General features: G+C 48.7%; 1 protein-coding gene across 6 annotated transcripts in view; it reads left to right on the top strand.

Moving 5' to 3' along the window:
* The window catches only part of TSC22D3 (TSC22 domain family member 3), a 63,740-nt gene extending 46,464 nt beyond the window's left edge, over positions 1-17,276 (top strand). For 4 of the 6 annotated variants that reach the window (XM_030806591.1, XM_030806589.1, XM_012499033.2 and 1 more), the window contains exons 3-4: positions 14,543-14,594; positions 15,743-17,276. In XM_030806591.1, the coding sequence (XP_030662451.1) occupies positions 14,543-14,594; positions 15,743-15,973 (283 nt within the window). In that variant the 3' untranslated portion in view covers positions 15,974-17,276. Of the gene's footprint in view, positions 1-12,920; positions 13,804-13,944; positions 14,179-14,542; positions 14,595-15,742 lie in introns of those variants that run through there. The other 2 variants (XM_003262167.2, XM_012499035.2) reach the window with 2 other exon arrangements.
* The last annotated feature ends 7,371 nt before the right edge of the window (positions 17,277-24,647 follow it).

Raw genomic sequence — 24,647 nt, 5'->3', positions numbered from 1 at the left:
TTCCAGGGAATTAATTGCCTTGGGAATCCTTTAGTCAATTGAAAGAAACAGCCCCCACCTAAGGCCTTCCCCACCCTGACCCTGATAAGGACCCTTTTCAAATTCCTCTGCAGCTGTATGAAGGGAGTTCAGTGGGAAGGAACACTAGTGCAGGTTCCAGTTGCTGCCTGGAGTGCAGCTGGGCCTGGAACCCTCCTCAAAACAAAGCACAACTCCAGCTAGAGACAGCCCAGTGCTTTAAAATCACACACCAGGGAGTTTCATCTGATCTCTGCCATTTGCTTGCTGTGTAACCCCAGGCAAGTTATTTAACCTCTCTGAGCCGCAGTTTCCTCATCCACAAAATGGGTCTAATGATAAGATAATACCCAACTCCTAACAGCGTTGACAAGATTCAAAACGTTAATGTATCTAATGTCTTTAGTGCAGTGCCCACTAAGCAATCAGTACATGGGAGCTGCTGATATTATTTGGACCCAATGAGGCTTTGAGATCTCCCAGAGGTAGGTCAAGTCCTAACAGCTGTCCATCCCTGCCCTCTTGTTTAAGTTACAATTTTCATAATGTCAGGTTTGCTTAAAGCAAAGCCCACCTGCGGGCCATTCCCTGCACTGGTGATTCATGAGTGGGAGGCATTCCGCCCACTTATTTTAAGCTGTTCTACATTTTCTTCCCCCTGACATGGATGTGTTTACACAGGGGAGGACGGTCCCAGTCAAAACAAGATGAAAATACACTGCTGGCTGGGAGCCCCAGGCTAACTGGTTTCAGGTCCTCTTCCAGCTGTCAACACCTCACAACAGGGCCCCGGGGGTGGAGTGGGGGATGCCCAGCCCCACTCCCCTGCCTCCCTCTATCGGCCCAGCTCTGCCTGGTGTCAGGCAGTTGGCTATCACCTGGTCAAACTAGAGGGAGCTCCAGGGCTGAGGTTTTTCCAGAATTTTACAAGGGCAAGAAGGAGTGGTGATGAGGGGCAAGGGCTTCCCTGGCCAGCTCTAGTGTCAGTATTGTGTCTGCTGCCAGGGCTGCCTGGTTCACAGGCAGAGAAGGCCACTGCCAGCAGAAAGTAGCAGAAAATGGTCAAAGAAGGCTCCTCCAGCATCCTGCCCTTCTGCCTGGAATTTCTCCCACTAGACTCATTCCTTTGGGTTCGCAACAGGCTCTTGGTAAAAAGAAATTACCCCAGGGAAGGAGAATCCATCAACCCCCAGCAGCCACAGACTCTTCTGGGGGTTAATTTCTCAGCTATGCCACCGTATAAATGAGGCAGTAGAGCTGGAGGAGGATGCACCCAGGGAGGATGTTTTGATGAGCAAGCAAACGGGGTCTCCCAGGCAGGGAGTGCTGAAGATTAACATCCCCAATATGCCCAAGGCAGCCTTGCTGCTCCTCACGACATCTTCATAACAGCTTGCTTTCATTTACCAAGAACAGAAGGAGAAAACAATCTCCTTTGCCCTAAACTCTACTCCTCTTAAAGCTGCCCACTCAGAGGCAGTTTGGTGTCTTGCCAGCGAGTCTTCAATATTTGGACACATTTGCCTGTCCCCTGAAATCCCAAGGCCACCAGATAACCAGGACCCATTGTGATGCCCCACCCTAGGCAGCACCCCACCAGTCTATACTTAGCCAGCCTGGGTTACTTCTCCCAGAAGCCCCTCCCACTATTCTGACCAAGCTGAGGCAGGTCATCACATCCCTTCCCTGAGAAAAACTAAACAATTCCCCTTCTGAGAAAGATTTTCCATTTTAACAGGGCACCTCAAGACTTCAAACCCAAGGGTGACATTAATGGTGAGAATTTCCTTTATCTTAGTGAGTATTTTTAGTCCAGATGGTTTTTGTCCTCCCCCGACTCCCATCATTCCAGCTATATGGCTGCCACTCACTCAGAGCGTCAGGCCTGCTAGCCCTAAATCCCTCTTTGATATTGGTGCCAGCTGAGACTTGGCCACCCTGCTCCTGGGCTTTATCACCCTCTACTGCTCACTGTGGGTGACCTATTCCCAACTGACCCAGCCCCTTTAGCTAAAGATGGAAACTGACCAAAGTCGTAGCATTAGTGGAGAACCAGGAGCACACACATGGGTGAATTATCCCTTTTATTTAAGTGGTTGAGCCGTGCTTCCAGGTCATTAGCGGCCACTTACTCAATTAAACTATGTTTGGGTTTCCCAAGTATGTTTGATTTTCACAGGTCTTTTGTGTTTGTAACTGCACAGTTTCTCTCAGACAATGATTGTCCCCAAATTAAAGTGTTAACAGAAGACTAATTCATGAATGTGCCTATAGTTCTCCACGAGGCCATTAGCAAAGTCCTAACACATAGACAATCTTTTTATTTTTTTTCTTACTAAGCATGTATTTACTGCATTTGTACTGCGTGCCAGGCACCGGTCCAAGCCTTAGGTGTACAGTAGTAAATAAGATAAACCCGTGCCCTCACAAGGTTTATATTCTAGTCTAGAAAGCCAATCGGTGTTCACTTGAGACCTTGCACGGCCCGTTTTCAGTCGTAGTCCTTTCTGACCGTGCCTTCAGTCGTGCTAGAAAGAATAGAGGTCTTACTGATTACTGATTGTTTGTACTATCAAAGTGGTTCTTCGGGTCAAAACGTTGTGCAAGTTAGAAGTTCTACATGCAGGGAAACATTGCTAGGACCTTCAGGAGAATAATTTAAATATAGACTCCATTTTAACAACAACTTCTCGAACTACCCCCTCCCCATAGCAGTATATGTGAAACCATGAGAACAAACATTGAAATTGGACAGAAGGTTAGAAAGACGAATTTGAAACAGTGTGAAAAGGGCTGTTCACTTGGGGAGCCATTTTGCCAGCAGTGTTTGGGAACCAGAGTTTTTATTTATCATAGAGTTTATCACATTCACACAGCCCTTTTTTTCGTTCTCCAAAGAGCTCAGCTATGCTACCTACAGGGTGTCCATAAAGTCCATAGGTAAATATTTATAAAGTCATCAAAGACATCTTTGATCTGTAAAAAATAAAATAAAATGATATATTTATGTTTCCAGACATTAGGGTATCCATAAAACATACATACCTTGTGTGGCATTACTCCCATTTCAGGGATGCGGATCTAGCAGCATAGAGAGTTTAGAGGTCTTCCGTGAAGTCCCCAGCTGGCTAGTGGCCAAGGTGGAAAAAGAACTCTGGCCTTCTGACATATTTTCTTCCCACTTGGACACGTTCGTTTAAAATGGGAGCTAAAGTGATGTTTCTTGGGGCATAACTCCCTTCACAAATGCATCAAGGGAGTCCCTCTCAATTTTTCATCTCATTACTGTCTGTCTGAGAGCTCAGTACCAGCTCTGTAGGCCAAACCCATCATTGCAGCAGCCTATTGTTGGAGATAAATCACCCAGTGACATGACAGATGCCTTCTGGGTTATCTCCCAATCGTGCTGAGTCCCCGGTGCCCCAAGATGTCCAAGGAGTATCTGTGAAACTCTCGTCCTCTCAACTGCTGAGCTAGTAACTGTCTATACTTGGCTGTTCCTCGGTTTCCATATTTACTTTAGCTCTTCTGCAACTCTGTCAACAAACTCCATGGTATTATTAGTTTTAGCAAATAACAGGATGTCAGAACTGTTGACCAGGATTCGTTAGTTTGCTGTTAGAGCTCTATCCCTAGGACATAGGGGCTAGTGTTCCTTTTATTTTTTAAGGTGTATGAGCTTTGGCGAGAAGCCTTCTTGGTCAGGCCCACCATGCTCTGGTGTCTATAGGTCTTTAAGGTTGCTCGTGCCACAGAGGCCCCACCCACAGAGACCCGGGCACTTCTGTCTTTGCTTGGTGGTACAAAGACATCTGTAGAGTAGATTAATAAAAGAAGACGAAAGAAAGAAAAGAAATCAATGCCAATACTTAGAATTTTCCATTTTTGTGCTTTATTTTTAAAATCTTGCTGTGGGCTTTAAAAGAAGCCTGTCCTTGGTAAGGTGGCTTCAGTGCTTAACATTCATATTGCCAGCAAGGGCCGGGGATGGTATTTTAGGCTGGCACTAAGAATTTCCAGGTTTTTGACCCTAAATATATTTTCCTTTCAACCCCACCCCCAACACTGAATGTCTCAAGGAGCAAGAGAAGAGGTTAAAAGGGTCACTCTGTTGCTGGCAGGCAACCAGGAAGTCTAGGCCTTGGGGAGAAGCATAGCTTTTGTTTATTTAAGCCCCAAACCTAGCAAACAATGTAAATTAAACATAAAAATAAAATAAAATAAAATAAGGCCAAAAGACAGGCCGGATGCATACCACAGACAACAGTAAATTCCCCTCCTGCTCCCCCTTGGAGAGGGGAGTCAGTGAGCAGGGGAGATGGCCTTGTTGCCAGGGAGGGGCTCACAAGCAATGGGATGGGGTGAGGATGGTAGGCAGGGGTGAGTTCCAGGCTTGGATCAGGGTGGGGACAGGCATGTTTGCAGAGATCCTGGCAAGTCTTTATAGTCAGCCCCAGCAGGTTCTTGAGGGGGGAATGAGTCACACCCCTTCAGCTCACCTGGGAATTGACCCAGGTTTGACCGGGCAGTGACAGCCACAGGGCTGGAGAAGAGCTGGTTCCTGTAGAAGGGAGGTTGGGCCGGTTCATTGACAAAACTGCGCTGTTAGAGAAAAACCAGCCCCTTCCCCTTCTCTATGCTGGGTTCTCTCTTTCCCACAACGATGCCCACCCCTCCCCCGCCGCATGTCCCTGACCTGCCAGGCTGAGAGTTTCCACTGACCGCTGTGAAGTATCTTAAAAGGCATCTGTTCCTCTTAACAGAGAGGCAAAAATTGCCAAAGATTTGAATATAAATCAGAGCATGTTCAGGATCATCTCTCTAATAGTAGATCTCACTCACATTTTGGTCAAACTTTCAGGAGTGAGAGAGAAAGAAAGGGCAGGACAGACAGCAGGCCTATAATATGCCAAGCCTCGTCCGAATGTGTCACACGAAATGGGTCTCAGTGCCCCTGGCACCATAGGGACTCTTCAGATAGACCCTTTCTTGGTTCTTACCTTTAGGCCAGCAGTTCCTAAAAGCAGTTCTATGGACTGGTGTCAAAAGAGCTGCGTCCAAAACACCTGAGAAATACCCTTCTCCCGCCCCACGCCTATTGCACTAGACATGCTAGGGCTGCAGCCCAGGACGCCTGCATTTTCCACAATCTCCCTTAGGCCCACTGCAGCCCACCATCAAGGTTTACCTGCTGTGTGTCCAATTGTCTGCTGACGCTGATTGGCTACTGACTACTCTGTTGAAAGTAATGCTATAATTTAGTTCATACTGAAGTATTTGAACTGATAGTGTCGAATGTGGCACCTTCCCAGGGCTTTTTGCATTGGAAAAGAAGCTGTTCTCATTCCTCAAAGTATAAATGAAGAACTCCAGGAGAGATCATTGGAACCCAAAGGCATGATTCTCATGGTGGCATTTGTAAGGACCACAGTAGCAGTCTGGAAAACAGCTCTGACTGAGAGGGATTTTTTTTTTCTCACCGCCCTTCAGATCACACTTCTCAGGTCACAGAGGGCCTCTATGCCAGGACTGGCTCTAGTTAGAACTGTCCTGAAGAGGAGCCTGTGGGAATCATTTCTTAGGCATCCATATGATTGATTGTGCACAAATAGTACTTGTTTTTATTTCTCCTTCATTTAAAAGAGCCCATTATAATGCATGATTGGTATCTTTGAAAACTGTGCTTCTGGCAGTGCCAGGACTTCCTGTTCCCAGTATGCAGTATGAGGCTTCAAAGTGGTTCCCCCGTGTCCACCTGAATACCACCTCAAGCTTCCCCTAAGACCCTGTCACCTGTCACCCTTGCACAGCACACAGCTAGCTCTGGATGTCAGAGAGCGCAGAGGCCATGACTTTTGACATTCTGGCATGGGCTAGAGTGTCCTGCCTTGCTATCTTGCTATGTCTTGTGGCCTTACTGCCCCTTTGGGGTCATGGGGAAGGTGACAACATCGGGGAAGGGGGGCGGATGCCCCTCTCTGCCTGGCTATCTGTGAATTATTAGACTGTGTGAAAGGCTGGAGAGGGTGTTTGCACAAATGCATGTGCTTCCACGCTGCTCTTTCTTCCTGAGAAGTTGCTCCTTGTCAGTGATTCTCAAACCAGGCCAGGAGACCTTCCTTAAGCCCTTCCAACACTCCTTTGAGATCCCTGGTGCTGTTCCCATGGTTAGGGGGCCCTCCCCAGGCAGAAGCTGGCCCTGTTTCTCCTTTTCTTTCTGTTCTGGCAATAGTGTGCCCCCTGCCTCCTCCTGCCACTGCCCCCACCCCAGCTAGGTTGCCTTCTATTCATCCTAGAAGGTGGGAGGCAGCGGGTGGTGATGGCTGGAGAGCCAGAAGCCCTTTGCAATCTGCAGAGCCCCTCTTCACATGTGATAGAGTCCCACAACTGAGAATCAAGGAGCTACCTCAAATGAGCTCATGGTGAATAGCTCTGCTATGAGGCAAGCGAGGGCCCTAGGAGGCTCACAGTGCTTACCCATCACAGCCAAGGAACTAAAGAGCCCAGCATTATTAACCATCCTTTTGTTCCCTAGAGAACCTGTGCCACTTCAAAGATCACCCATTCTATAGTGAGGCCCACAATGGAGGCAGGTGCTCCTGCCCTCTTCACAAGCCCCTCGTCTGCTGCACCCCCATCCCCAACAAGATCCTCCTGGTTGCTGTCTTCCAAGCATTGCCAATAGCCCCCAAGTCCTTCACATGCTACTCAAAGTAACCCTGGCAACTGCCAGAGAAAATGGCTTGGAATTTCGGCTCTTGGAACTGTTCCACAGAGCAGAGTGGATGGAGAGAGGCCTTGCCAGTGTCCCGCTGGCCTGGATAGGCTGGTGGAGGGCTGGTGCAGACACATAAATGTGGAGAGTGGCCATAGTCTTGCTGCTTTCTTTCTCAGCCCCTAGGAAGGCTGCAGGACACTGGGATTTCCAGAGGGTGAGCTGTGACGAGGGAGCCTGTTTGTCTACCTGAGGATGCTTGCCGGTCTGTAGGAGAGGGCAAGGAACCTTAGCACCTGCCTCTGAAAGAGGTGGGACAAGTGTAAGGCTGAGAGGAGCTGGCTAAAGGACGAAGATCAAGAAGTTGGCAGGGAGAGGTGAGCCCACGCTAAACAAAGACCCCCTTCTTGGAAGAAAGGGACTGGCAACTCAGAAAGCAAATACCTGTGCCTTGTTCCCTTGCTTTACAAAGCCCTGCAGTTAAGGAAGGGAATCAGGGTGAGAGACCTTTCCTGGCACTGTCAGCCACAATGTTAAAGGAATGGTAGATCCCACAGAAACCCCAAGTTTCGTGCTGCTGCATTATCCTGTCTAGGTGGGCACCAGTTGAGGGGCAGGGTGGGGAGAAGAAAAGCACGCCTCATTCTGCCCCATGAAATGATGCCCCAGATGGTAGTGGCATGGTCCTTCCCAACCCCAGGCCACCCCCCAACCCAAGCACCCCCTAGCCCGAGGCTTTTTCCTGAAGCAAACATTTCACTAAGGTCTAACCAGTAGGGAGACTTCTGAATTGGTCACAGACCTAGAATATTCTGGAAGGAAGCACAATTTTGGATTTGTACTGCCAATTTACTTTTTTAAATTTCCTTGAAATGTGCCTTGTGCTTTGAATAAGCATTCAACTTTGAATTGAACTGATTTGAATTGAATTAAATGATAATGGCAACTAGCATGGGCAGGGGAAAGGAGGACAGTGACTCCATTTACTAAGGTTAGTTTTACCAACCGCCTTTTTCAGGGATATCTATTTCCTACTTGTAGATGGACAATGGGGAGGGTGGAAAATAAGAGGAGGGCTTGGAAAAATTATGGAGGTAAATTTTCCCAGCTGCAAGGCATAAGGGGAAGGGAGACAAGCATAAATATTGACACAAGGTTCATGAAATTTAAGATCCACTGAGCTAAACTGCATTCCTGGATAAGTCGCCAATACTTCCAGTCCTGCTGACATGGCAGAACAAACCACCCCCAGCATGGTGAGCCACCAAAGTTAGGGTGATGAAGGTGATTTGACGAGAGCAGTTTTTTACTTCTCTGAGTGAGGGCAGGAGGGGTAGAATGCCTTGTTAAAACAAGGTTTGGTTGCACCCGTCATCCCTAGTGTCACTCAGAGATTGTTTGTGATGCTCACATGGGACCTTGGACGGGAGGAAGCTGAAAGGGGCAATTCATTGCTCCTGCCATCATTCGGTGCCAGAGTTTGCCCCAAATCAATTGCTAGAGCTGCTTTTCCAAGACAGTGTCCATCTCTCCACCAAGATTCTCCTTGGGCTCCCTCCCACTCATCATCGCCTTCTGCATCTGCATCTGCATCCTCCTCCCCATTTTCCTGCCCCTGAAATTCGGAGCTCTGGGCCCTGGCCATGCAGGGCAGTTCACATGATCCACAGAGAACAAGGCACTTTCTCTTTCTCTGTCTTTCCTTCTTGCTTCCCTCCTTCTGGACTCTGGGGATTTTCCATGAAACCAAAGTAACTGTGTAAGTGGCAGTGTCCTTCCTGTCTATAGTCTCCCACACTGGAGCGGAACCAGAAGGGAAGAGAGAAGGTAAGTGAGAAGCAAGGACAAATTAAACCATGGCATTTCAGCCTCCTTATTCCCCCAGCCTCTTCAGAAAAAGGGACAAGTAAGTAATTAGAACTAGACAGTGCTTCAGATGGAAGGGGCCCACAGTGGAGGAGTAAGTGGGGAGGCATGTTTTTCAACCATCCCATTAACACTGTGTTAACGCTCTAGCGCTCAATATCCTTTTTGTATTTCCTTTTCCAGCTCCTAACCCAGTGTTTGCTTTGTGGCTTCTCCCGCACCTCTCGCATCATGTCTTTTTCCGCTTCTCCTGACACAGGACCCTGTGTTTTGCTGGCAACATTGCCGAATCTTTGGGTGGAACATTCCCTGTAGAAAATAAGGAAGACTTGCCTATAAATAGTTTCCTTCTGGCTGTGTGGTACACAGTGCTTCAAGTGTGACAAAAAGGGAAGTGAGATGTTCCCCCTCATCACCACCCCCAACCTACCGCACCCACCCTGAATCTGCTGTCCAACTGCCGTCAGGGCTCTGAGATCCTGCCCAGGGTTATGCCGCCCAGACTTTGCCCAGTCTCTGTTCTACTGTCCCATGGGAACCTGACGTAGGAAGGGCTCTTGTCCTAGAGAGTCCAGTCTGGCTTTTGAAGGGGAAAAGATGAGTGGGAAATGCTGAGCACTTCTTTCAGCTCAAAGGGAATATGCTGGTTTCCAAAGCCTCCTGAAATGAAGGGAATTGGCCCTGTCCTCATTATGCCACCCTCCGTCTAGAAGGTCGCCCCTGAGAAAGGTAGGGTCAGCCATGTCTGTTTTGTTACTATGTCCCTTTAAGACTACAACTGAGAGCCAGCAAAGGGCCTGGCTCCTCAGTGAGGCGCTGTTGCCGTGTTGGCTCTGGGTCCAGCCTATATTGTGAGTTATGGGATGTCAGAAAGAGAATTTGGCAACATTTATGAATGTTGGGGTAGCTGGGCCATTGAATGCCTAGGCCACTGTTTCCTATTTGGGGCCCACTTCCACGGGACACAAGGACCCTGAGAGTCTCAATATTGGATCAGATCATGGATAGGTACAGCACAAACTTCCACTCACTGCAAGGTTTGGCATAGCTATTCTGGGTGGAGAAATTTTCTGGTGTGCTGAGGGTTAAGCAGAAAACTCTTTGGGTTCCTCCTCCTTCCCCCACGCCCACCCTTCCTACCCACCCTTATCTCCCCTGCCCTTGTTGTTGGAAAATCTTTTTTCTTTTCTTTTCTTTTTTTTCTTTAGACAGAGTTTCACTCTTGTCGCCCAAGCTGGAGTGCAGTGCCACGATCTCGGCTCACTGCAACCTCCGCCTCGCATGTTCAAGCGATTCTTCTGCCTCAGCCTCCCGAGTAGCTGGGATTACAGGCGTGCGCCACCATGCCTGGCTAATTTTTTGTATTTTTAATAGAAACAGGGTTTCACCATGTTGGCCAGGCTGGTCTCGATCTCCTGACCTCAGGTGATCTGCCCACCTCAGCCTCCCAAAGTGCTGAGATTACAAGCGTGAGCCGCTGCACCCGGCCAGAAAATCTTTCTACAGAGACATTTAAGTCCATATTCTTCCCTTAGGGAGCCAGTGGACCCTGGAATCCATTCATTCTTTCCTAATGGAGGATCATAAGGTCTCAGGGTGATCACATCTCACTCAGCAGAACCAGAGATGTAGAGAGGATGAGAGCTTGTCTCAGTCTGGGCTGAACCTGGGACCTCCTTTCCAAGTCTTTTTTTTTTTTTTTTTAACTAAATCTTTGCTATGAACTTGTTTTCTTATTGACCTCATTTTCCTAAAAGCTGAGCACAGCTGGAATGGGGGAAAAAGGAGTTAATTAAGGGTGCCAGTGAGTGGGGCTCCAGGAACTCAAAGTTTGACTGGATTGTGATTGTGCAGCCAAGACTCCATACTTGATTTGGAATATTGTACACTCTCCTACATGTTCCATTCAGGAAGCCACCCTGTTAGATTAATGTCTCCTATTTCCCAAACAGATAGCTTTCTTTGAGGATTGCTTGGCTGCCTTTTGGAATGATGTGGGTGAGCATGGCCGTCTCATAAAGCTCATTTGGACAGTTGGATATTGTTCCAGTCACCCATTGCAGCTCTCCTCTGCCTCACGTGTCAGAAAAACCAAGGCTCGCAGAACTCAAAGGCAGTCTCTAGACCTCTCTAATAGTAGGGCTGCTGCTTCTCACCCTTTCTTCCTCCTTACCACTCTCTGGCACCTCCAAACCCCCTACCAACTTCCTCAACTCACTCATTCAAGCCTCTACCCATTCAACAAACCTATTCCCTGCCCCACTGATCAGTGCAGTAGGAACAAATTTGATCTCTGGGTCAGGAAGACCCTGGGCTGCAGTTCTAGCTCTGTAATTTATTACCTTTGCCGCCTTGGGCAAGGTAGCCTCTCTGACCCTTGGTTTCTTCATCTGTAAAATATAGTGACAGTGCCTACACCTTGGGGTTGGTGGTGCAGCCAGCACAGTGTCTGCCCATAGCTGATGCTCTATTAATAGTAACTATTATTTTCAGTGAGTCTCAGACTCAGTTTGCTTTTATAATTGAAGTATAACTAATGAACAACTCAGACGAGATCAGGTGTGTTCAGGGTGGTATGGCCGTAGACAAATTAATGATCAATTCAAATGCAGCTTTGCTGGGAAGCTTAACCCTTTTGCCTTCCCTTCCCATGCCACCTGGATTTCTCTGCCTCTGTCTCCACATAAGGGAGTCCCTGTTGAAGGAGCTGTTTTTACTTCTGTCCTGTGCCCTGTTTTCCTGGTGGTGTTTTTCCCCTGCCAGCCCAGCTTATTTCTGTGTCCCCTTTTCTTCTCATCTTCCTTGGAATCTTGGGGGGAGGGGAAAGCAATAGTTGAGGAAAAATTAACAAGCCAATGAAAGGTCAGCTCGGAGACTTTCTGGATCAAGAAAACTCTATGTGGTGCGGAGGGCAAATTAATATTAATATATCAGGGAATTCTGATACCAGTTAAGCTCCTGATTTAAGAGGGCTTTTTTTTAGTGAATGTTCTTGATGACCCATAAGTATAGTCTGCACTTTGTTCTGTCTACTACACATGTCTTAGTGCAAACGCCGTGTTCAGAGAGGTTGTGTCTTAAAGTTAACAGAATGTCCTGAGATCATTATTGTCTCCCACCTAAAGTGAGATGAAGAAAAACACCATCCCTGGCTAGTGCAGCAGGTTTACTTAGTTCTGTTGGTCAGTGCTTTGCAATATAATGGCTCTTGTACACATATTATCACCACTGGAATCCACCAATAGAGCACCACACCATAGCCAAAAATGTTGGCTGTTCAGTGGCATAACTGCCCTGGAAGCCGGGAGGAAATCAAGGCCTTCAGACTGCGTTTGGCTGGGGCCTTGGCCAGGGTGTTAGTGCCAGGCACCTGGTTAAGATAAATGTCCTGAAGCAAATAATAATTACCTTCTTTGCTGATAAGAGGCCCCAGTACTTTTCCAATAGCATGATTGCATTAGGATCTTTCTTTGGACCACAGCCTGTGGAGCACTGATTCATGGGTACTGGCCTTAACTTCATCCAAACTATTGTATATGTGGTGGAACCCAATGTTCTCCTTTGGTCCTGAGTTGGTGTAAATAATATTCCCGGTTGCATCACCTGTCCCTGCCCCTCTTGCTCCTTCTGGTGGCAATTCTGCTTTTGTCCACCAGGTGGCCTCACTTAGGAAGGAGCAGAAGAAAAGGACCTCAAGTCTCTGGTGCCTTTTTTTCCCCCTCAGCTTGAGGCTGAATATGAAGAAAACACATTTTAATGGAAACATGTAACTTTTATTATGGAACAATCACCTCATCTTGTTTATGGTTTGGAGTCTGTTTTTCCTGAAGTACCCTCTAATGCTGTGCATGGCTGGGCCCATCACAGGGCAGGTGTTTTCCTGGGATCGTTTATATAAATTTATACCTTTGGTTTGGAGTGTTATTGTCATTCGCTGTTTTAAAGAAAAGTAACAAAGTTGTGTTTTTAAAAAATAGAGACAGGGGATCCTGGATAATGTTGAATGTATTTTCTTCAAAGAGTAGAATGTGGAGACTAAAGAGAAAAGGGCTGGCATCTTGTGGTCACTCCAGTGCTCACTCCAATACCCTGTCTCCTCCTCACCTCCTCTGTCACCCACCTAGCTGCTCTCCCATACATGTTCACCCACTCACCTCAGCTCCCGGACACCCTCTCCTCCATACATATGCATCTGTAGATTAGCGTGGACCTGTGCATGCATTACATGCATGTCACAGATCTGTACATGTGCCAGTTCACAGACAAGTACGCCCACACCTGATCATTCAGAGGAAGGGGCAAGTGGATGAGTGCTGGGATTCAAGGCAGGTCGGCAGGCCAGCTGGCTGGTGAGGGGACAGCTGGGTTGATTAGAGAGTGAATATGCAGGTGACAAAGTACGTGTGCAGGGGAGAGACTGAGAAGGCAGTGACTGGGAAGAAGGTGAGGCCGTGATGGTGAGGGCGGGTGTCCAGGGAGTATGACATAGGAGAGCATGCAAAGCCATGGGGGCATGCTGGCTGCCACCTGAAGAAGAGCTTTTCAAACTAGCGCTGTTCTCTACTGAATGCCCTCTGCCACTTGTTAGGGCATTTGTATTTCTTATTTCTCTAGAAATCAGCTCCAGTTTGGTTTTTGTCAATCTCCAGAGCCTTCTTTGGAGATGCCAGTTGGTACAAGAAAGCGCTGAACTGTTTACAGTCCCAGCCTAAGGTTCAGGGAGGGGATGTGGTTTAACTGGGCCACAAAGCCCGGTACAGGACTCATTTGCATGGCCCCTGACGCCATGTGACGCAGCCGGCTCCTCCTATATAAAGAAGCAGGAGCCAAAATATCTCCGAGTCTGGGTTGGACTGGCGGCCGTGGAGTTTGTGACATACGAGGTGACACCCCTCGAGTCACTTCCCTTCAACTACAGCTGGAGCGCCTGCTTGGCTTTGAGTTCGTTCTGCAGCCTTCGCCCCGCTCCTAGACTCAGGGCCGGACTCCAGCGCAGAGCCCAGCCCAGCGCAGCCTGCCAGCAGCCGCCCAGCCGCCCAGCCCCGCACGAAATCCCGCCAGAGCTTCCCAGCAGCCCGAGCCATGAACACCGAAATGTATCAGACCCCCATGGAGGTGGCGGTCTACCAGCTGCACAATTTCTCCATCTCCTTCTTCTCTTCTCTGCTTGGAGGGGATGTGGTTTCCGTTAAGCTGGACAACAGGTAACCGCTGACCCCAGCTCCGGCGCCTACCGAGCCGGGGCGCCGGCCAGAGCTGGGCTAGGAGCCGGATCTCTGAGCGAGCTGTGTGCCGCCGGTCCCCGTTCCCCGCGGTGCAGCATCCTGGGAAGGGGCGGGGAGGAGGGGACGCAGGAAGTGGGGGGTCACCGCCGCTCTGGGATCCGTCGTCGAAGCGTCCCTGCGGCCGCTGCGCCGTGAAAACCAGCTGCTGCAGCCGAAGAGGCAGCCGGAGGCAGAGGGGCGGCGGGCAGGGCCAGACAGGGCTGGGCAGGGGGCTGGCGGATCGCCGTGCGCCGCTTGGGAGAAGGCCGGAAGCTTACCAGCCGAGAAGGAACTCCTAGCTAGCTTCAGAGCCGGGTAGGTTTGCCTAGGACCTTGTAGGCCGGCAGTGGGGGACTCCCCGGGTCGCACAACCTCATTGTTTGCATATTGCCCGAGCAGGCCACGGTGGCCTGCGCGCCCCAGGACTCGCACGCAGCTCCGATCGGTTGGAACTCGGGGCGGCGGCAGCAGCGCTGAGCGGGCCTGGATGAGGAGATGCAGCTTCCTGCAGGGGCCAAGGAAGGATCTGGGGACAAACTGTGCGGAACTCTGGGCCAGGGAGGCGAGAAAGAGAGAGAGAGGAAGAGCCCAGGCAGATGGAGGACTTTGGCCACGACTGCCATGTACTCAAGAGTAGAACCAAGTGGGTAACGGGTCGCTTTGCTTTTTGTCTTGGCAGTGCCTCCGGAGCCAGCGTGGTGGCCATAGACAACAAGATCGAACAGGCCATGGTGAGTGGCATCACTGCGTCATTCTCATCCCCTGACTTAGCTGCTGCTTATGTAACTCTGGGCAGGATTGAGGGAATGGGTGAAAAAGCCCTTAGCCAAAACCCTGAGGAAGCCGACAGCCTGCCTCCTATCCCCATTGGAGGTGGAGTCTGATTAGAGTGGCACCTTTTAGGGCATTTCCAGTCTTCCCTTCCTGGGCTCCCTCCTTTCTTCCTCCCTCCTCCATCTCAGGTCTTTGCCACAGGCTCTGACTCTCTCCTGGGCCTGTTGTTGGGCAGGGAGCTCAGACTCTTGCATTTGTGTGCATCGTGCAGCTGGCAAGGGGCAGAGCTCATTGGATGCAACAGCACTGCAGTGCCTCTGCAGAGCCTGGACTGGGGTCAGGAGTTGGGTGGAAACAGGAAGCGAAGCACCCCACCCCGTCCCTCTCCTTACCAGGTAGAGGTCATACTCCAAGGAGCAGCCACAATGGCTGCAGAGGGTTAGGGCTTCAGCTGTTGGGAGCCACTTAATTGTGCCCTGGAGCTTAAGGACACCTTCCCTGCCCCCAGTGCAATCATCAAATTCAGAGAGGATGCGGCAGTTCTGTACCTTTCCCCAAGGCCAATGTCCTGTGTGCTAACTGGCCGGCTGCAGGACAGCTACAATTCAATGTGCTGGGTCATATGGAGGGGAGGAGACTCCAAAATAGCCAATTTTATTCTCTTGGTTAAGATTTGTACAGCAGACAAACAGTATGGGATGCATTGCAGGTCTCCCCTTCCCCCAGATCTGGATCAGCAGCAGCAGGGGCTTATGTAAAAAGGGGGACATAGCAAACTACTGGCAAACAGCAGAAGTGTCACCCCAAAGGCCCCTCAGCAGCCAGCTTTGAAAGTCATTAGAAACTTGCAGGGGAGAACCTATCTAGTTCAAATCTGGGCTGTCAACTCCAGCGTGAGCCAAATCATGTAGCTCTCCTGAATGAGGGTTTAAGTGCTTCAGAGAAAGGTGAACGAGGAATTGGACTTGCCAGACCAGTTCACTGAGGGAAGGCTGGAGGGCCCTGGCATTAAGGACAGCACAGGCACACCAGTGACAGAGCAAAGGTGCTGCAGAGGGGCCACGATGGCTAAGTAATGGCTTTGTTATGATTCCCTCATTGGCAGGATCTGGTGAAGAATCATCTGATGTATGCTGTGAGAGAGGAGGTGGAGATCCTGAAGGAGCAGATCCGAGAGCTGGTGGAAAAGAACTCCCAGCTAGAGCGTGAGAACACCCTGTTGAAGACCCTGGCGAGCCCAGAGCAGCTGGAGAAGTTCCAGTCCTGTCTGAGTTCTGAAGAGCCAGCTCCCGAATCCCCACAAGTGCCCGAGGCCCCTGGTGGTTCTGCGGTGTAAGTGGCTCTGTCCTCAGGGTGGGCAGAGCCACTAAACTTGTTTTACCTAGTTCTTTCCAGTTTGTTTTTGGCTCCCCAAGCGTCATCTCACGAGGAGAACTTTACACCTAGCATAGCTGGTGCCAAGAGATGTCCTAAGGACATGGCCACCTGGGTCCACTCCAGTGACAGACCCCTGACAAGAGCAGGTCTCTGGAGGCTGAGTTGCATGGGGCCTAGTAACACCAAGCCAGTGAGCCTCTAATGCTACTGCGCCCTGGGGGCTCCCAGGGCCTGGGCAACTTAGCTGCAACTGGCAAAGGAGAAGGGTAGTTTGAGGTGTGACACCAGTTTGCTCCAGAAAGTTTAAGGGGTCTGTTTCTCATCTCCATGGACATCTTCAACAGCTTCACCTGACAACGACTGTTCCTATGAAGAAGCCACTTGTGTTTTAAGCAGAGGCAACCTCTCTCTTCTCCCCTGTTTTGTGAAGGCAGGGGACACAGATGGGAGAGATTGAGCCAAGTCAGCCTTCTGTTGGTTAATATGGTATAATGCATGGCTTTGTGCACAGCCCAGTGTGGGATTACAGCTTTGGGATGACCGCTTACAAAGTCCTGTTTGGTTAGTATTGGCATAGTTTTTCTATATAGCCATAAATGCGTATATATACCCATAGGGCTAGATCTGTATCTTAGTGTAGCGATGTATACATATACACATCCACCTACATGTTGAAGGGCCTAACCAGCCTTGGGAGTATTGACTGGTCCCTTACCTCTTATGGCTAAGTCTTTGACTGTGTTCATTTACCAAGTTGACCCAGTTTGTCCTTTAGGTTAAGTAAGACTCGAGAGTAAAGGCAAGGAGGGGGGCCAGCCTCTGAATGCGGCCACAGATGCCTTGCTGCTGCAACCCTTTCCCCAGCTGTCCACTGAAACGTGAAGTCCTGTTTTGAATGCCAAACCCACCATTCACTGGTGCTGACTACATAGAATGGGGTTGAGAGAAGATCAGTTTGGGCTTCACAGTGTCATTTGAAAACGTTTTTTGTTTTGTTTTGTTTTGTAATTATTGTGGAAAACTTTCAAGTGAACAGAAGGATGGTGTCCTACTGTGGATGAAGGATGAACAAGGGAATGGCTTTGATCCAACAGAGCCTGGGAGGTGTGCCCAGAAAGCTTGTCTGTAGCGGGTTTTGTGAGAGTGAACACTTTCCACTTTTTGACACCTTATCCTGATGTATGGTTCCAGGATTTGGATTTTGATTTTTCAAATGTAGCTTGAAATTTCAATAAACTTTGCTCTGTTTTTCTAAAAATAAACTTGGTGTCTGACTGAGTATAAATGGACTGGGTGGGAGAGGCCCCTCACCCAGTAGGGGCTGTTTTGCTGATCCCCTGAATATCCCTTGAGCACCCTGTCAGTGCCAGGCCTATGCTGCAGCCATGATCTCGTGTCATCTGCACAATACTCATATGAAGGACATGCTCTTTGCCCTCACGGTCTGGATAAAGAAACTGAGACTCAGTGAGTTTAAGTGACTTGCCCAAAGTCACATGGCTATTCTGGGAATTAGGACTCAAGCCCAGATCCTTCCTCTCTCTCCTCCGCTTTCATATGAGAGCTTCGGAGTGAGTGGCAAGGTGACTCATAACACACAACTGTAGCTTGAGGGGGTGATTTGGGAGGAAAGATACCCCCAGGAAGGCCCAAAAGAAACAGGCAGGGTATACATAGGAGGGAGCGAGAAGAGCGGAACCAAATCAACAGGTGTGGGCCTCTTCTCTCTCCTGAAAACATCACTGGGGTCACTTAATGCATTCTCCTTAATACTAGTCCACATGTGACACTTGACTTGGCAAAGGAGCTAAGAAGGCTCTAGTAAGAGAAGGAGGGAGAATGTATGAGGTAGCAAAACCACCCCCCTTTCCTTTGCTCTTCCCTCTACTTCCAGCCAAGGAAAGATGTCCTCAGTCCCTGCTGAAAGTTCTCAGGGACACTGCTAAAAGTTCTCTCACCAAACCCACCAACCACGTGGGTAGGGCCAAGTCTAAGGCTCCTGGCTCCAGATTGCTTCCTCCACCTCTCTTTGGGGTTCATTATCACCCATCACCCTTTCCCAGCTCCACGTCCCCAGCATCCAGAGTCCTAGCATTTCTCTGATTGGTTGTTGATGAGTGCTTAGTGTCTCCTTTACCACGCCCTAACCTGAACTTCCTCTGGACCCTGAGCTGTGTTCTAAGCCCACTATGTTCCCAAGGGAAACTGTCACCTCTCTTCAAGTGACTCCATTCCATCTCAGCTTCTGGTAGCATATATACCTATCCTTTTCCCACTTGAAATTGGGGAAACAGAACTCCTTGATTTTCCTGAGCCGCAAACCTCAAGGTGACCAAGATGTCTTGCCCCCCGCCCCTTACATCAACCACTGCCTAAATGTAATCAAAATGATATGCTTCTTCCTCTGTAAAGGTCATACACATTGACATTTTGGGTTGTTTTTTTTTTTTTTTTTTTTTTTTTTTTTTTTTTTTTGAGACAAGGTCTCACTCTTGTTGCCCAGGCTGGAATGCAGTGGGGCCATCAAAGCTCACTGCAGTCTCAACTCCGTGGGCTCAGATGATCCTCACCTCAGCCTCCTGAGTAGCTGGGGCTACAGGTGTGCACCACCACTCCTGAATATATATATATTTTTGTATTTTTAGTAGAGATGGAGGTTTCGCCATGTTGCCCAGGCTGGTCTTGAGCTCCTGGACTCAAGCAACCTGCCTGCCTTGGCCCTCCAGAGTGCAGGGATTATAGGCATGAGCCACTGCACCCAGCTGACCTGTTCTTTTCTAATCACCCAAACCCTTCAGAACATTGCAAACTCCTGCTTGCTGGCCTCTCAAATCCCAATTTCCCCACCTGCTCCCAACCTTGCTATTCATAATGCCAGGTTCATTGTCTATACCTGCCAACTGGTTCATGGCATGCAGATTCCACAGCTGCTGGTACAGATACAAACTTCGAACGAGTGCATTCAAAGCCCCCTGGCAGCCATTCCTCACCCTGACCAGCTCTCCCAATCCCCACTTACTCCCAAATCCCCCCCCCCGCTTTCAAAATTAGCTCAGAGACTTTGTGGCTATTTGGTTCATCTTCTGTAGACTTCCCACGCCAGACTTGCAGCTGAACAAGAAAAAGCAGATGAAAAAAAGGAAACCTAGAAAATAGCCCAACAACCCCCCAAACCTCTCTGGCCATCAAGCCTTTCTCTACAAGAAACGGGAAAAAACTGGCCCCACAGTCACATAGTGGTAAAGAGAGAACAACTTTGTTTCCTAGGCAACGCTGACTAAACAGAGACAAACACTGCAACTTCTGAGGCCACAGCAGTTACTAGGCTAGATAAGAGGAAGTTTGTAGATGTTTCTTAGTCACATACAGGAGCAGCTTTCTGTTGTTGTTTCTCCACAGAAAAGCAACTAAGGGTGGAGAAAGGCAAAAGAACACGTTGCTCTTGGAAAGACTTCCATGGGTTTCGGGCTTCTGGGCTCAGCTAGTCCGGCTGGACCCAGAACGAGGAAAATAATAATGAGGCTTGAAGCAGTACACATCCCCTGCCTGCATTTGCCACCTCTGCATGTGCTCTCCCATCTATTCTCTCATCTCATCCTCATGGAGGCTTCCCAGCATAGCAGCAAGGGTCACAAGAGCACTGCTCCCTGGCCCCGCTTTTGAGTACAGAACATTCTGTTTCCTGCCCTTAGAAAAAGAGGCAGTTATGATTTACCTCCATTTGACAGACGAGAAAACTGAGAGCCAGAGAACTTAGTGCTACTCCCACGGCTCCCACATGTCCCACGGGGCAGTGGTTCCTAACCTTAGTGACAATAAGGGCCCTTTTTTTATGTCGAAAATATTCTCAAACCTCCCCCCAACTCTATAGTACTTGAACTTTTGGTATTCATTGAGAGAGAGAGAGACGCGGGTGGGCGGTGCGGGAGGGGGGTGCGGCGGGACACATAATTACAAACACTGACTGTGAATTCAGTGGGCCTTAAAGGAATTAATTATATTCACTACAAAATCAAAAACATGGATTTGAAAGCTAAAACAACAATGCATATATTAATTAGCTAGATTGAGCCATTCCACAATGCGTATATATTTCAAAACATCACAAATGCATACAATTTTAGTTGTGTCTGTCAATTTAAAGAAAAAGTAGACTAGAACAGAAATGTGGGTGATGGGTTATTTCCAGACAAGGACTGCTTGGGACACAAAGTGTGAGGCTCTCAACCTGGGGATGGCCACAGAGGAGGATGTTCCAGGAGGGCTCAGACAAGGAAGCCAGGGGCAGGGCCTCTGGGACTTGGAGTATCAGCAGAAGGACTCCAGAAAGACCATAGGAAAAAAGGTGCATGATGCACTGTCCCTTAAGATATTGTGAAGTTGGCTGGGTGCGGTGGCTCACGCCTGCAATCCCAGCACTTTGGAAGGCCAAGGCGGGCAGATCACCTGAGGTCGTGAGTTCGAGACCAGCCTGGCCAACATGGTGAAACCCCGTCTCTACTAAAAATACAAAATTAGCTGAGCGTGGTGGTGCATGCCTGTAATCCCAGCTACTCAGGAGGCTGAGGCAGGAGAATTGCTTGAACCCAGGAGGCGGAGGTTGCAGTGAGTCAAGATCACGCCATTGCGCTCCAACCTGGGCAACAAGAGCGAAACTCCATCTCAAAAAAAAAAAAAAAAAAAAAAACTATTGCAAAGTTGCCCTCACATCATCCACATCATCAATCCTATTTATTCTGGAAAATCTTGCTTTCAACTCTCAGCACCTCTCCTCCTAGTTGGTTAGAAATTAATGGACATAATTACAGCTTTGTAGACAGCCCAGTTCCTCAGGTTATCTCATGTACAGGAGCTTGTTGAAACCTAAACACTTAATACTTAACCACCTCCACAAGATCAGGCAAGGTTTAACAGAGAACTCGATCAGTTAGGTATTCCAAGCAGACATGGTTTCCAGAGATGAGCTGGCTGAAAGAGGAGATGATCATACTAATTACTAATAATAGCTAACACTTACATGGCACTTACTTTATGCTAGAAACCGTCATAAGACTTTTTACATCTGTTGACTCTTAATCCTGTCCACAGACATATGAGGTATGCCCTATTGAGATCACCATGCTACACATGAGAACATGAAAACACTACGGCACAGAGAGGTTAAGCAACTTGCCCAAAGTCATACAGCTGGTGAATGGCAAAGCCCACATTGGGGGGAGACAAGATTAATGCACTGAGAAGCAGGATAGAGAATCTGAACAGTTTTCATAATTTCTCCAACGTAACCAGAAGTGTTCCAGGGCTCATGGTGGGAAGGGGGAGGTAGAAGAAAGACCACCGCAAACCAGCAGAGAGACTAACATAAGGAAAATAAATGACTAACGAGCACGGGAGGGGTGTCAGTGAACAGAGAAGAAGGTAAGCGGCAGGGTGGGAGGCTCACTTGGCTGGCTCCCAGCCAGGTGACTTTAGACAGAATCTAAGAGGTCTCAGGGAGCCATGGTAGGCTTCTGAGCAGGGAAGTGATGTGATGCAAAAGATATTTGTAGAAGATGGGTCCTGGCAGCTGGAGAGGCTGGAATAGGGAAAGGCTAGTGATGGGCCAGCTGTTGCTGTAATCCAGGTGTGAGGTGATGAGGGCCAGCTGGGGCAGGGATAGGGGTAGTAGAAGGAAGAGGAAGGGACAAAGCCAAAAGACAATGAAAGGCAGTATTTATTTCTCCAAGTGCAGTCTGCAGTCCACCCACATCAGGTTTGTTGGGAAGTTTAAAATGTAGATTCCATGCCCCACCCCTACACCAAAGAGCCGAGTAGGACTGGGGAACAGATAACTCTAACAAATCCCTAGCAGTGCTGGAGTATGGGAAAGTTTGAGGAATCTCCTCTAAGTGAAAAATCAGAATGACTTGGTGGCAAAGTAAGCTGGGGAGAAAACAGCAAGGTAGCCACAAGTCAAGGATGACACGAGTTTTGGGTTTGGGTTTTTGTTTTTGTTTTTCTAATTGTGGTGAAATAGACATAACATAGAATTTACTATTTTCACCCGTTACAAATGTACACTCCAATGCCATTAATTATGGTCACATTGTTGTGTAACCATCACCACCATCCTTCTCAAGAACTTTGTCATCATCCCAAACTGGCACTGTGTACTCATTAAACACTAACTGCCTCCCAACCCCATTTCCTTCTCCCCCAGCCTCTGGTGACATGGAAGTTTTGAGTCGGGAGGATTGGTGGACTATGGAAGCACTGAAAGAAACAGAGGGGTAGGAAAAGGCTGTAGCTTTGCATAGGGAAGATGAATTCCAATTTTGATTTCTGGCTGAGTGAGGCATATTTACATATGGAAATATCCTATAGAAATACAAATGTGAAGGTGAAGTCGAGGATAGAGCTCGAGATGCAGGCATGTCTGTGTGTCATGGGAGCTGAAGACATGTGTGCGGACAGATGCCCCAGAGAAGTGGCTGCAGAGGAGGACGAGCAGGAGCTCCAGAGCCGACCCTGGGAGGCTGTCCCCAGGGCGGCCTTACGTTCCAGGGAGTAGGAAGACAGGCAGGCTGTGGAGGTGGCAAAAGGGCTAGGGAAAGTCGGAGAGAATGCTGAGGCTTGGTAATCTGTTTCCATCATTTGGTCTATTCTTTTGACATTTTCTCTTCAGAGTCCTTACCACAAGCCCCGCCATCTTATAAAATTAAACTGACAGCCACTTTGAGGAAGGCTGAGGGAGCAGAAGTATTCCAGAAAAGGCAGTCAGGAGTTCTGGGCTGTAGTCCTAGTCTTTGGCTAGCAAACTACATGACCTTGGACAAGTCATTGGCATCTCCAGACCTTGGTTTTCCAATCTGCAAAACAAGGTGGCTACACACGATCGTTTCTAAGTCAAGTGCTTAGGGGGTACTGGGGCCAGGAGGAGTCCTCTGGCAGTGAGACTCGTACACGTTACCTCTTTGCTCTAGGCCTCAGCTCTGCTTCTAGCCCCCAAATTATATTCATCCTCATATCTAGCTCTTATCCAGTTGCCCTGTTTGAAGAAGGCTGAGGAAATAGCCACTTTTAAAGATGGATACATGGCCCAGCACCCACAAGACTCCATGCAATTTTGGAGAGGAAGAGAATCACCTACAGCCTTATTTCTTCCCTTTTTATTTCCCCCTTCCTTCCTTCTTTCCTTCCTTCCTTCCTTCCTTCCTTCCTTCCTTCCTTCCTTCCTTTCCTTCCTTCCTTCCTTCCTTTCTTTCTTTCCTTCCTTCCTTCTTCCTTTCTTTGAAACACAGTCTCATCCTGTCACCAAGACTAGAGTGCAGTGGCACAATCTCAGCTCACTGCAACCTCTGCCTCCCAGGTTCAAGCCATTCTCTTCCCTCAGCCTCCCCAATAGCTGGGATTACGGGCCTGCACCACCATGCCCAGCTAATTTTTATATTTTTAGTAGAGACAGGGCTTCACCATGTTGGTCAGGCTGGTCTTGAACTCCTGACCTCAGATGATCCACCTGCCTTGGTCTCCCAAAGTGCTGGGATTATAGGCATGAGCCACTGCACCTGGCTTCCCCCCTTTTTCATTTCATGAGCCACTTCTGATTGCTCACATTGTGACAACACACTTACAAGCTCTGGGGTGCCAAACTAGAACGGGAGGGAGGTTGGTGGATTCCATGGGTAGGAAGAAATAATAGGTTTGCCTTTGAAAGACTTGTGATTGATGCAGATACATGGAGAGGGCAGGAAAGGAAAGAGAAAGAGATGACTGGGAGGGGAGTGGGCAGGGGAAGACAAGAGCTAGAAGAGGAGGAGCAGGAGCAAGGAGGGCAGCCCTGGCTCACTGCAGCTTCCTCAGCTGGGCTCTTCTGTTGTTTCTTTGCTGTTCCACTGGTCAACTTGCTGCCACCACCTAAGGGAAAAACAGGACGAATTAACCACCAAAGACTGAGTCTGTAGGTCCTGAACTCTTCCAAACATCTCTACTTTGCTGTCCACTGCAATCCAGAACTCTGTTATGTCAAGCGCAAAACTAACCTAACCACCGTGCAAAGGCATCTTGAGGCACAATTGATGTCCTAGTGAGTTAAGTTCACATCTGGGATCAGAATAGAGAGTAGTACACCATTAGAGCTGGACAGGGCTCTAGAGATCATCTGTCCCCACCCCCTCGCTACCCACATGGGAGCAATGAGGGCCAGACAGAGAAATAGGCAAGTCCCAGCCCCACACACAGTCAGCAGCAGGGCCAGGACAAGCCCTCTGACGTTACACCCTCTACAAATAACTTTGCTGTAAAATGAGGAGTTGGACCAGGGCGATAATAGTTCTTCACCTTAGCTGCACATTGAAATCACCTGGGGAGAGCTTAGAGCAATCCTGAATGCTGAACCTCAGCCTCAGAAATGTTGATAAAAATTGGTCTGGGATTGAGGCCTGGGCATAGGTGATTCCTGAATGATATGTGAGGATTATTCTAGTCTTGACATCCACATCTGTTCATTCATTCATTCAACAAACATTGGCACCTATTGTGTGTCAGGTACCCTGTGAGGCACAGGGGTGAAACAATGACCAGGTCATACGTGGCCTCTGTGCTCCTGGAGCTTATTTCATGTTTTCCAATGGTGAGAGCAGATGAAAGACAGA

Source organism: Nomascus leucogenys, chromosome X (assembly GCF_006542625.1).
Source record: "Nomascus leucogenys isolate Asia chromosome X, Asia_NLE_v1, whole genome shotgun sequence".
NCBI lineage: Eukaryota > Metazoa > Chordata > Mammalia > Primates > Hylobatidae > Nomascus > Nomascus leucogenys.
This window is presented reverse-complemented; position numbering and strand designations above follow the sequence as displayed.